Here is a 13,244-nt window from a genome sequence, read left to right as displayed (position 1 = left end):
AACAAAAACAAACATCTTGTAATCCCTGTGAGAGTGGTCCATTATGACTTCCTGGTGATACACGTTTAGTTACTCTTTGCATTTTAAGTATAATTGATGAACAGATAGTCCCTTTAAAAGACTACAAGTAAGGGTACCACCATTTGCCTTCTGCCTTAATTTAGTCTTGCCTCCAACTATAATAAATAGGTAAATGATGACTTTTTGGAGGGGAGGGGTGGACATCAAGCCCACCAATAGAAACTGTATGATTTGCAATCTTGTTTTCATTTCTAAACAAGCCGCATCAGCTGGAACCCACTGATCAAAACAAACACCTTTTGTTGCTACAAGTTACCACCAAAACCTCACACCCATGTAAAAAAAAAAAAAAACTACAGTTGATAAATGTTAAATATTTGAGGAGTTTTTTTCTCCTGGAGGATGGGTAAAGGATTATGTATATCTAAGGTTGAACTGGCTAAAAGTTTTTAATTGTTACTCTTAGTGGATTCTCTGATATAAGTTTATTTGGCAATAAAAGCAATCTTTATGTTGTCAGGCCTTGATTGTCAAGGTGGGAGGTAGTCTTTTGGGCTAGAAAAGGTCTTCCCCTTTCTGAGGGTGCTGAGTCCCTGATCAGATGTGATCAGGCAGAAATATGTGCCTTGCATCCTCCAAACCCGCTTGCCATTATCTTCCAGACTCTGCCATAGGCAACAGGAATCCCTCTTATTTTCTTCAGGGGAGGACATTTTAATCATCATCTTAACTGATTTTAGAAAAGATCCATGGAGTTTTAACTTTCTGAACCAGTCTTCACCAATCAAAAACATCACTGAATCCATGAAAGTTTCTTATATGCCCTGGGCACAGAGCACCAACAAGCCGAAGGATCTGGTTCTTCAGCTTCCTCAGACTGTGGCTTCTTCTCCTTATCATCATTAAACAGATATTCTGACTATTACAACAGAATTGGTAACCTCCTCGGCCATTGCTGCAAGTATTACTATACTATCTCTGGTGGCTTCCCAATAAATTTCATTTTACACCCTCATCTTTCTCATTAGCCATCATTCCACCTGTGTTTTTCTCATATTTTTTTTCTTCCAGTACATCATTAACCAAATTCCTTCTATTTTTCCAAGAAATTTCTTAGCAATCATGTAAACTCTATTCTGACTCTTCTTTCTGTCCTTCCTCAAAGGCTTCTTCTTCCTGAATTGCCTTTCCTTCCTCAAATAATTATTCTCAGGTTTGGTTTTGTGACACATTGATGTGTCTCATGGATGTCTAATAATAAAGGTTAACTCAATTCTGAAGATTGGCGATCACTGCCCAAGACTGATATTTGTCTTTCCCCTAGCACGGGATGATCTGAATCTCTGTCCTGTGTTAGGAGTCTCTCTAAATACTTAAGGCCACAGGACAGGGCAGTGAAGATGTGTTCAGGAAATATTTAAAAATGAAAATGGCTAACAAGAGGCAGACTGAATTTTATGTCAATATACTCCCATCCCAACCATCAGTCTATTAAATGTAACAGTTTCTCAAACTGTAGTGTCATAAATCCACATGTAGCCCTGGGACCATGACCTTCTTCTTTCAGGACGCATAAGGTATGACACTTTGGGGTTATCTGAATACATGGGCCACCAAGAGTGAACAAGAGTGTCCTACAGAATGCCAATAAATAAAGCAGAATTTAGATGAAACAGTCAGAGGCAGGAGATGACAAAGACTGTTAAGGGATGTACAAGGAAAAGGGGGCTCCTTCCCAACAACCAACCTGAAACACCCCCTAGAATTACATCTGACAGATACATGTGCTAAGGCCAAAAAACAAACAAAAAAACAAACTGAGAATAGAAAACCAGGTTTGATGTAACAGAACTTCAACATGCTTCCTTAAAACCACCAGTTTCTGATTGAAAAAAAAAAAAAAGCCATCTAACTTACCTAGAGATGCTAAATACACTTCTGAATCCTGCAGGGGAGCCCAAGGCTTTACAGCTGGCTGTACAGCAAAGTCTGGGGCGGCCTCCCTCTGGCTTGTGCCTGCAGGGTAAGAATCCATAAAGGAGTCTGAGAAAGCATTGCTGGCACTATCCTCTTGGTCAGGATGTGGCAGACAGGAACAGATTTCGGCCCAAAGATCCGGGCCAGATCTTGTAGTTGTAGAGTCAATGTTCCCAAACATTTTCATTTGGAATCTGAGCTGAAAAAACAGAAGCTCAAGTGAATAAGGACTGACTTAGGAAGAAAGGTAATAGCATTTTATGAAGTTTCTCTTAACAAAATTTAAAATGTCTCCTATTACATTCCTATGTTATAGAGAAAAAGATGACAAAAGGGTAATTAGGTTCCTCTTCTGGCTCTGCACTCAGGTTGTTTTCATAATGAAGTTTGTCTTTTAAAATGGAATTTCTTTTTAAATTAATTAATTAATTAATTAATTTTTGGCTGTGTTGGGTCTTTGTTGCTGCACATGGGCTTTCTCTAGTTGCGGCAAGTGGGGGCTATGCTTCGTTGCAGTGCACGGGCTTCTCATTGCGGTGGCTTCTCTTGTTGCGGAGCACGGGCTCTGGGCGCGTGGGCTTCAGTAGTTGTGACACGTGGGCTCAGTAGTTGTGGCTAGTGGGCTCTAGAGCACAGGCTCAGTAGTTATGGAGAACAGACTTAGTTGCTCCACAGCATGTGGGATCTTCCCGGACCTGGGCTCGAACCTGTGTCCCCTGCATTGGCAGGCAGATTCTTAACCTCTGCGCCACCAAGGAAGTCCCTTAAAATGGAATTTCTATAAGCCAGACACAAAAGGACAAATATTGAATGATTCCACTTATATGAGGTCTATGCAGTCAAACTCATAGAGACAGAAAATAGAATGGTGGTTGGAGGCAGGGATGGTAATGGGAGTTACTGTTTAATGGGTACAGAGTTTCAGTTTGGGAAGTTCTAGAAATAGATGGTCGTGATGGTTGTACAATAACGTGAATGCCACTTAACAGTGCATCTAAAAATGGTTAAAACGGTAAAATTTATGTTATGGATGTTTTAACACATATACGCACACACACAGAGGAATTTCTAGGACATTTCCAGTGAGGACAACCATTCTGCACTTTTCTCCAAAGATCTCCAAAATGCAACCACCCTGTCCTCAGCCAATTAAATTCTGTTTTCAATAGGATACAGACTAAAGGCCCTGCACAGTTCCATATACAGTACACCAGGATAATAAAAATGCTGCTTGGTGAAAACTGTCAGAGAGTACTGTCATATGCAAGACTCATGTGCTCATTACATGGTGACGCTGGGCTATACGGGTCATGTTCTTATTTTAATAGAAAAATGGAAAGATAGACATTGTCATCATATTACAGATGAAAAAACTGAGGATCATAAGGGTAACTTGTCAAAGGCACATTACTGATACAGAGTGAATCCCTGATTGGAAACCAGACCTGTGCCGCTCCAAAAGCCATGTTTTTACCCAATATCACTCTGCCTGTTTGGGACTCTATACTGAAAGTAGCCTGAGCAGAGCTAAGTGGGAAGGGCTACCCACAAAGCCTGGGGGCTTTCGTAACTATCTAGTCTAATAGGATGAATTGACACCTTCTTACAGGAGGGACCTTTGAGATTAGGAAGGCTGCCTGGGAAAAGGTCTGAATAATTCCAGGAGAGAGCGCCCAGCCAGCGCAATGGCCCGGAAGTAAAAGGGCCAGATACTTGACGGAGTCCCTGTATGAACTGATGCCAAGGGTCACAATGAGGCTCCACCCCATCCCGAAGTCGTTTGAACCCACCCACACCAAAACTTTGCTAGCATCAGAGCCCTGGTCCCCTGGTCCCCCGGTCCCCCGCAGGAAGTCCAGACCAGCGCGGAAAACCCTGGTGTCCAGATCCCGGGCCTCAGTCACTCCGGCCTCAAGGACTGGCTAGGCGGGACGACTCAGGCCCCGAGGCACCTCTGTGGTATCTGGGAATGCGGCCGGAGCCGGGGATACAAAACGCTGGGCACCCACGCGCCTCTACACCTACCGCAACCGCCTGCCCAGCAGCCCGCAAACGCTCAGCTCAGTTCAGTCGCTGGCAGCCGGGGAGAAATAGGGAGGCGGAGTCTCCAGGTGACGGATCCCTGGAGTCCTCCAACCACCGCCCAAACTGGCGATGTTCTGTGCGTCAATTGGTCGAGTGGAGCTCAGCTGGGTAAGGAAGCGAGAAGCAGAGTGCTAGGAAACGATGGGCGGGACTGTTGTTGCCTGGAAACGGTGGAGAACGCGCCCTGGGCCCCAGACTTCCCAAGGGCCAGGTAGATTCGGCTTATATCAGTGCGTTACAGCCATTACAGCCGTTACAGGCGCGCGGACGGCGCTTTCCACGTGTTTCCTGCTCAGATAGGGAAGCCCAGTTTCCAAGGCCTTGACTTTTCTTGGTTCCCTGAGCAAGTTAACCTCCTCGGCAGTTCTCTGGGCTGGTGTTTGTCCCCGAAAATTTCAGCCCTTCGATAAGCAAGTTAGAGGACTTTTGCTCCTCGAATGGGGGATGGAAGCGATTACTTTCCTTACTCTCACAGGAGATCCAGGTCCTGTTCACCAAGTTATGTAGCTTTCCCACATTCATTTAGTCAATAGACATCAAGCTCATGCTGTGTTCGAGGTATTGTGTTAAGCGGGAATTCAAGACAGGTAAGACTTGGTATGGGTCCCAGCCTTAAAGCTTAGGAGGAAGCGCCATGGAGACAGACAAGTTTACAAATAACATCAAAGAGTTATAGAGGATATGACGGAAGTGTGGCCAGAGTACATAAAGGAGAGAGTGGTCATGGGAAATGTGTGTCAGAAACGCTTTTTTTTTTTTTTTAAAGGAGATGACCTTTGATATCCTTCAGGGGTTATCCGTTCGCTGAGATGCAACCCTCCCAACCTGATCCCCAATTTCCAGGGCAGGTTACTCTCTCCCAAAAGACACATGTGAAGAAAGACATCAGCCAACCATCTGTAGAAGTAGCTTGGCTGAGGGTATAATCTCCAGATGTGTCCAAAGCCAATCAATGTGGCTATGGTGGTAATAACTACCACCATGTGAAAAGGAACTACAAGGTACTCTGTTACATTTATAACCATTCTTAGAATATGCAAACAGAAGGAAGTGGAAAGCAAGAAGTTTAGAAAACAAAGGAGCAAATAATAGGCAAGATTTTGGCAGTGCTGATTCACAGGGAATATATGAGAATGGGCGAATCCACAGAGTCCTCCAACTGCCACCCGACCTGGTGACACGAATCTGGTAGCATCTGATTCATAGAAAGGATCACTGTCATAGATTTATGGGTGCTTGATTGAGCTGCTCCATGGCCTTTCAACTCACTTATGATGTTTTCTCTAATTTCCTGCTCACCAAAAAAAACTCTTGATTTCATATTTGGCCTCTTACATATCTTGATACCAGGATGAGGGTGCCTTTAATAGTAGGCACAAACAGTGGCTGGTATAAAATTGAATACACCTTTTAACTTAAAGTTACAGTTGTAAATTAACAAATGGTCACCCTTAGCGATTCATCTGTGTCCTCTGAGTTTAATTAGTGTGTGTACTGAATAAATCCAAACCAGATCCTGGACTTGCAAAGCTGAAACCATAAGCCCTGGTGATCTCCCCCTCCCCAAGGACTGTTCACACTGGGAAGCCACATGAGGGCAGTCAGCATCCCTCTATCTTAGTCTCTGCTTTAACCACAATGTGATTAGCACAAATATGTTTTATATTTGTTTCCTCAACCAGCCTAGGCCTTCACTGAGGTCAGGAACCATGTCTTTCTTACCTCTGTATCTCTAGAGCCAAGTGATGCTTAGCAAATGTTCAAAATTTGTTTGGTGTCTGAATGTTTAAATTAGAACCCTCATGGTCAAAGACCACACTGAATTGGAGCTAGACCTTGTGATTCACTCTTCAGTCCCTTCTCCAAGTTGCAACCAGGGTAATCTTTCGAAATGGAGATTAGATCATGTCACACACACACACACACACACACACACACACACACACCCCAGAAACTCTTTGACAGTTTCCCTTTGCTCTTAAATTAAAGACTTAAATCCTTATCACAGTAAGTTAGGTGGAGTTCTTAGTTCAAACTATAGAGCTCATTCTAGCCAGTTTAAGCAGTAAAAGGAATTAATTAAAGCTGCTCTGTACAATAAAATTTCTGTGATGATAGAAATGTTCTGTATTTGAGCTGTCCAATAAGGTATCCACTAGCTTCATGTGATTATCGAGCACTTGAGATGCAGTTTCTGTAACTGAAGAACTGAATTAAAAATTTTTTTTCATTTTAATTAATTTAAATTTAAATAGCCACAGGTGGCTAATGGCTATTCTATTGTACACCACAGGATTAAAGGATATTAAATAGTTCACAGAATCTCAAGATGGACCAAAGAGTCAGACTTGGGGTCTACACCCACTGAGTAAACCTCAGTGTCTAAACCTCACGGAGGGACTTCTCAGGGAGCACCCCAATGCCACTGAACATAGACACTGCAGCTGGGCACTGGACACAAGAACTTCCCCCACTCTTAGTCCCCCAAATCAGATACCTCCAATGCTATCTTGTCAGACATGTATTCCACACTGTGCCTGCTTCCTCTGCTATATGCCTCTGAACCAAAGGTTCTGCCTGATCAAAGGAGCCCAGGTGATGGATGCCCAAGTTGCAAGGGAGGCTGGGAAGGTCAGTTTCTGGATTCCACCTCTTGGAGGCAGTACTTAATGTGGGAAATTCCCCACACAAAGAAGAGTGTTGAGAAGATGCTGGATGTCCAAAGGGTACGACAAAAATCTACTTTGCGTGGTCTATAAAAGTCCTTTTCAAAAAAAAAAAGTCCTTTTCAAACTTTAATATGCAGACAGATCATCTGAGGATCTTGTTAAAATGCAGATTCTCACTCAGCTGATCTAGAGGGAAGGAGGAAAAAGATTCTGCGGTTCTAGCAGATGTTGCCCATGTTGCTAATCCACGGACCACATTTTGAGTATTTAAAAAAAAATAACAACGTTATTGAAATATAATTCACATTCCATACAATTCACCCTTTTGTCATGTGGCTGGTTCTCAGAGGCCTTGGCTTCTCTTGATTTGGATGTTTCTGAGCCTGTTCTCTGGCTCTCTTGTGAATCCTATGAGGCAGTAATATCCTTTCAATGATTCCATCTCTTATGAAGTTAACATAAGTTGGTTTCAGTATTTTGCATTTAAGAACTCTGACAAGTACATCTTCTGATCCACTTGGAGTTTTAATCTCAGGACACGAGCATATGGGAGGCAAATGGGAGATCTCTAGTCCTTCTCATGCTGTTAGGAAGAAGGACAAGTGTAAAAACATTGCTTCTGAGATGTGTGTGCTTAATTACATATATAACAGCTTTATTGAGTTCTATAAGTCACAAAATATAATACCCTTTAAAGTATACAACACTGCTTCTTGGATATTCAGAGTTTAGCAATCCTCATTTTGTTTTGTTTTGTTTTGAAATAACTTTCAAGAGTCTTTCCAGACTCAAGGGACGTCGAGCATATCTACATGGAATCTACACTTAATGATTCATTCTCACAGCCTCTCAACTCAACTCATTCTGCTCACTCCACTCCTATTCTTAACGCAGTCCCGCCTCGGCACTAGGCCTCACTGATTGGTTGGTGCCTAGTGACGTCATCAGAGCGCGACCTGGCCGCCGCGGCTTGGTGGTCATGTGGCTGGGCGGCCGCCTGTGGCTCCAGGTTTCTGGGCAAGTGTGCATCGACCTCCGGCGCCTCACCTTTGACAGGACTTGGGGTGGCCGTAGGGGCCCCATGGCGGAAACACTCTCGACCGGGGCCGAGACAGCGAGCGGGCTGGGGGCTCCGGCTCAGCAAAATGGAGATGCGGGTGGCGACGCGAGGGGTGAGCAGCCCCCAGGGCGCCCGGAGCCAGCGGGCCCAGGAGTGGAGCCGGCCCCGGGGGACGCGACGCAGGCCGCACGGAGCGGGGAGCAGGCCGCGACTGCAGCCCCGGGCCCCGGCAAGCGGAAGAAGCGGCGGGGCGCAACCGGGGAGCGCGTCGTGCCGCCCCCGAAGAAGCGGCGGGCAGGCGTTAGCTTCGGCGATGAACACTTTGCCGAGACCAGCTACTACTTTGAGGGCGGCCTGCGCAAAGTGCGGCCCTATTACTTTGACTTCCGAACTTACTGCAAAGGCCGCTGGGTGGGCCACAGCTTGCTGCACGTCTTCAGCACCGAGTTCCGAGCCCAGCCTCTTGCCTACTACGAGGCCGCGGTCAGGGCGGGGCGCCTGCACCTCAACGAGGAGCCAGTACAGGACCTCAGCGTTGTGCTCAAGGTGGAGTCCTCATGGGGCCTGCCCAAAAGGGGGCAGGGTTTTATTTCACAGTTACTAGGGCATAGGTACTGGAGTAAAATCGGGGTAATTCTGAAGCTCTCTCATTTTCACTTGGAACGCTCTTTTAGCGCCCCATCTCTGCAGGTAGACAGCCTGTATGCTTCAGAACTCAGCCCACTTATCCCCTCCATCAAGGCGTCTTCGGTGTTCCCAAGGGACAGAAGTTGTAATTCTCATAGCTCCTTTTATGCACTGTCTTGTGGCACTGGTGCTTATGACTTTCTCCCTTGCATTGTAGATCTCTGTACAAATAGTAAGAACCGAGACTATCATTTATATCTCCTGACTGTGTGCTGGGCACAGAGTTAAGCATTAGGTACTTTAACATTTAATTCTAATGACAAACTTGTGGAGTAGATACTGCCACCTCATTTTACCTGTGAGGAAGCTGAGAAAACTAAGGTAAACCTCACAGAGGTAAGGTAACAATGCCACCTCCAACGCCTGTGTCCTTATAACTTCTGCTTAAATTATTTATCGTAGAGCCTGGTAGGATAGAATTGTGAAATGACAGAGATTGAGGCTAGAATTATCTAGCCCAGTGCTTTGACTCTTCTTGAAAATTCCATCACAGCTGAGGTACCAGACACCCGTGTTACTAACGCTGCCTCACCGTAGTTGTGAGGGGATGCGAGGCGTTTGGAGAGTGCGTGATTTGAATCCCCTCTCCCATCCCAATTTTGAGAAGCACAGGTCTGGAGTGACCCTCACATTTTACAGATGAAGAAACTGGGGCCTGGAGAAGTTAAATGACTTTCCTAAGAGCATACAGTATGCCTGTAGCAAATCCAGGTGTAGAGCCCAAATCTCTGGACTTAGAGCTTGGTGTTTGTTCAAAGTCACAGTAAGTGATGATTTATGGAGGTTTTTTCCCTTTATTTTAGAAAAATTTACTTTTTGAATATAACTTTGTGGTAGAGAAAATACGAATAAGCAGAATAACAACAACAAAAATCCATACTCTTACCACCCAAGGATATCACCATTAACATTTTGTGCATATCCTTCTTTGAGTTTTTCAATGTCTGCTATCTACCTGTATGTCTGTGTTTTTGTAAAGTGAGACTACAATATGCACACTGCTTTTTTTGCTTAAGTATGTACTGTGACCATTCCATATCAGTAAGGAAGAGGGAAGGAAACTGTGTGCTGCTGACTGATTATAGGTGGCTGGACCCTGGGCTGACTGGTTGCCTATGTCATCGGCAGGACAATGACTTCTTACGGAACACAGTGCACAGGCATGAGCCACCAGTTACAGCAGAACCCGTCCGCCTGCTAGCAGAGAATGAAGATGTGGTGGTTGTAGACAAGCCTTCTTCCATTCCTGTCCACCCCTGTGGCCGCTTCCGACACAACACGGTCATCTTCATCCTGGGCAAGGAGCACCAACTCAAGGAGCTACACCCATTGCATCGGCTTGACCGCCTTACCTCTGGGGTCCTTATGTTTGCCAAGACAGCAGCCGTCTCGGAGAGAATTCATGAACAGGTTCGGGACCGGCAGGTGAGCCAAGCTTTTGCCTCCTGCAGGCCACCTTCTGACCTCATGACTGCTCTTTGTTGAAAGGGTGTCACTGAGTTCTAGATCTGAAGTGAGGCTTCATGTTTATCTGGTCATGCCTCCTGTCTTCAGGAAGGTCAACACCGAAAGTGCCAGAGACAGGTTATTATCTCTCATGTTTCAAAAGATCTTTAGAGATGACATATACTGCCTCTCAGTAATATGCTGTTTTGAAGATTTAAAGTGCTGACAGGCTGAGCAAGGTTTTTAAGACTGTGGGGAGAATCTGCTTGGTGGGAAGAATTCTGGATGGCGTTGGGAGGTGCTTGGGTAGAAGAGTTAAATGGTGGTGATTGTGGTCTTGAGACTTGTAATTCTGGATCTGATTGTAATATATTTATTGTTTACTGTATACCAAGTTCCAGTACCAAGTACGTTAGAGCCCAGCTGACTGAATCCATATAACAGCCCTGTTGGGGTAAATGCTTTTCTAATCAAACATTTTCCAGACAAGTTAATGGGATTTAAAGAGACTAAGTAAGTAATGTGCCTAGGATTGCGCAACTGGCAAATGGTGGAGCTGGGGTTTGAATCCTCTTCTGTCTGACACAGGTCCATTGTCATCACTGCAGAGGGTTTGGGCTGCATGCGTTTAGGCTTTGTGCTGACTTTCTCCCTCTTCCCTCCTGTGTAGCTGGAGAAGGAGTACATGTGCCGGGTGGAGGGGGAGTTCCCTGCCGAGGAAGTAACCTGCAAGGAACCCATCTTGGTGGTGTCCTACAAGGTAGGGGTATGCCGTGTAGATCCTCGGGGCAAGCCCTGTGAGACAGTGTTCCAGAGACTGAGCTACAATGGCCACTCCAGTGTGGTACGGTGCCGGCCACTCACAGGCCGCACCCACCAGATCCGAGTCCACCTCCAGTTCCTGGGTCACCCCATCCTCAATGACCCCATCTACAACTCAATCGCCTGGGGCCCCTCCCGAGGCCGAGGCGGCCACATTCCAAAGACAGATGAGGAACTACTACGGGACCTTGTGGCAGAGCACCAGGCCAAACAGAGTCTGGATGCGCTAGATCTCTGTGAGGGTGACCTGTCTCCAGGACTCCCAGACTCTACAGCCCCTTCCTCAGAGCTGGGCAAAAACTGCCTAGGAGAGTTGGCTGCATCTGCCCAGAAGATGGATGGAGCCGTTGAGGCAGGCCCTCAGGATCTGGCCACAGCGCCCTTGGCATCAGGGAAGGCAACGGGAATCGATGTCGTGGATCAAGAGACAGACCCACTCTGTGCAGAGTGCCGGCTAGTGCGACAGGACCCCTTGCCCCAGGATCTTGTGATGTTCCTGCATGCCCTGCGCTATAAAGGGCCAGGCTTCGAGTACTTTTCACCAATGCCTGCCTGGGCACAGGATGACTGGCAAGAGGACTGAGGGTTGTGGCCAATGGAGGGATTACTTCTCAGACTGGAACAGGGATGGGCCATGAAGTAGGAGTTGACCACATGGGGTGGTACTCAGACTTTCTCAGGGGTGAGGTTGGGCTCTTAAAGGACCTGCTCATACTTGCTACCTCCTTCCTTCTCCCTCCAGCTAGAGTTTGGGGACTTTTTGGTTTGTAAATAGATATCTTTTTCTAATACCTTGTGTGTCTGGTTTTCTTACTACTTGTCTTTTTGGTTTTTTAATTGAGGTAAAGTTCACGTAACACAATTACCATTCTAAGATACACAGTTTAGTGGTGTTTCATACATTCACAATGATGTGCAGCCATCACCTCTTAATTAGTTCCAAAACATTTTCATCACCCAAAAGGAAACCCATACTCTTTAAATAAGTAATCCCCATTTCCTCTTCCTCCTAGCCCCTGATTCCATTAGTCAACCTTCTGTCTCTATGGATTTGCCTATTCTGGACATTTTTTACAAATGGAATCACATAATATGTGACCTTTTGTGTCTGTCATCTTTTGTTTAGCATAGTGTTTTCAGGGTTCATCCAGTTTTGTTTTTTTGGCCACGCCATGTGACATGCGGGATCCTAGTTTCCTGACCAGGGATCAAACCCGCGCCCCTGGCATTTGAAGCGCGGAGTCAACCATTGGACCGCCAGGGAAGTTCCCTGAGTTCATCCAATTTATAGCATGCATCAGTACTTCATTCCTGTCTATGGCTGAATAATATTCCATAGCATGGTTATACCACATTTTGTATATCCATTCATCGGTTGATGGACATTGGGTTGTTTCCACCTTTTGGCGGTTGTGAATAGTGCTGCTATGAACATTTGTATACAAATTTTTGTTTGAATACATGTTTTCTGTTCTTTCAAGTATATACCAAGGAGTGGAATTGCTGGGTCATATGGTAATTCTGTGTTTAATTTGGGGGGAAATCACCAAACTTTTCCACAGCAGCTGAACCATTTTACATTCCCACGGGCAATGCACAAGTGTTCCAGTTTCTCTCCATTCTCACCAACACTTGTTATTTTCCATTGTTTTGATTGTAGTCATCCTAGTGGGATTGAAGTATTATCTCATTGTGGTTTTGATTTGCATTTCCCTTGTAACTAATAATGTTAAACATCTTTTCATGTGCTTGTTGGACATTTGTGTATCTTCTTTGCAGAAATGTCTATTCAAATCTTTTGCCCATTTTTAATTCAGATTGGCTTGTTGTTTTTGAGTTATAAGAGTTTTTATATATTCTGGATACAAGACCCTTAAAAGATACATGATTTGCAAATATTTTCTCCCATTTCGTAGGTTGTCTTTTCACTTTATTGGCAGTGTCCCGTGATTCACAAAACTTTTATATATAAGTTTATTATTTATTATGGTAAGAACACTTAACATGAGATCTACCCCTAACAAATTTCAACGTGTACAATATGATATTGTTAACTGTAGGCACGGTGTGGTCCAGCATCTCTGGAACTTAAGAATCTTGTGTAACTGAAACTTTATACTTGTTGAATAGCAGTTCCCCATGTACCCCTGCCCCCAATCCCTGGCATCATCATTCTACTCTCTGCTTCTATGTGTTTAACTATTTTAGGTACCAGGAAAGAAAAACTCATTTTCCTTTACTCACAGAATACTCTGTACTTCAAATATGTGGTGGTTTCCCCACATCAAGCAATTCTCTGACACAAGCTGGGTGTCCTACACTGTAACTCATCTCTGACACCATCTACCTGGAGATAGGGTCAGATGCCACAAGTTAAGGACTTGGTCCCACAAGACTTGCCCCAACTTCAAATGCCAATGGCAAGTCCAGATTGTTACCTGTGCTTCTGACCAGCTGTGACTCAAAGGTTCCCACAA

At 45.0% G+C, this 13,244-nt stretch overlaps 2 protein-coding genes across 3 annotated transcripts in view; one reads left to right on the top strand and one right to left on the bottom strand.

Moving 5' to 3' along the window:
- Nucleotides 1-7,085, bottom strand: part of CCDC32 (coiled-coil domain containing 32) — a 32,149-nt gene extending 25,064 nt beyond the window's left edge. For both annotated transcript variants that reach the window (XM_079700869.1, XM_079700868.1), the window contains exons 1-2: nucleotides 7,074-7,085; nucleotides 1,939-2,197 (exon numbers count right to left, since the gene is read on the bottom strand). In XM_079700869.1, the coding sequence (XP_079556995.1) occupies nucleotides 1,939-2,185 (247 nt within the window). In that variant the 5' untranslated portion in view covers nucleotides 2,186-2,197; nucleotides 7,074-7,085. The remainder of the gene's footprint in view (nucleotides 1-1,938; nucleotides 2,198-7,073) is intronic.
- Nucleotides 7,086-7,731: 646 nt separating this feature from the next.
- On the top strand, nucleotides 7,732-11,556 carry RPUSD2 (RNA pseudouridine synthase domain containing 2; the record flags this gene model as incomplete). Its single annotated transcript, XM_079699710.1, has 3 exons — nucleotides 7,732-8,358; nucleotides 9,628-9,924; nucleotides 10,616-11,556. 3 exons carry the CDS (start codon nucleotides 7,732-7,734, stop codon nucleotides 11,348-11,350), a joined length of 1,659 nt encoding a protein of 552 aa, XP_079555836.1. The 3' UTR covers nucleotides 11,351-11,556.
- Between the last annotated feature and the right edge of the window lie 1,688 nt (nucleotides 11,557-13,244).

The sequence above is a fragment of the Hyperoodon ampullatus genome (genome assembly GCF_949752795.1).
Source record: "Hyperoodon ampullatus genome assembly, chromosome: 3".
NCBI lineage: Eukaryota > Metazoa > Chordata > Mammalia > Artiodactyla > Ziphiidae > Hyperoodon > Hyperoodon ampullatus.
This window is presented reverse-complemented; position numbering and strand designations above follow the sequence as displayed.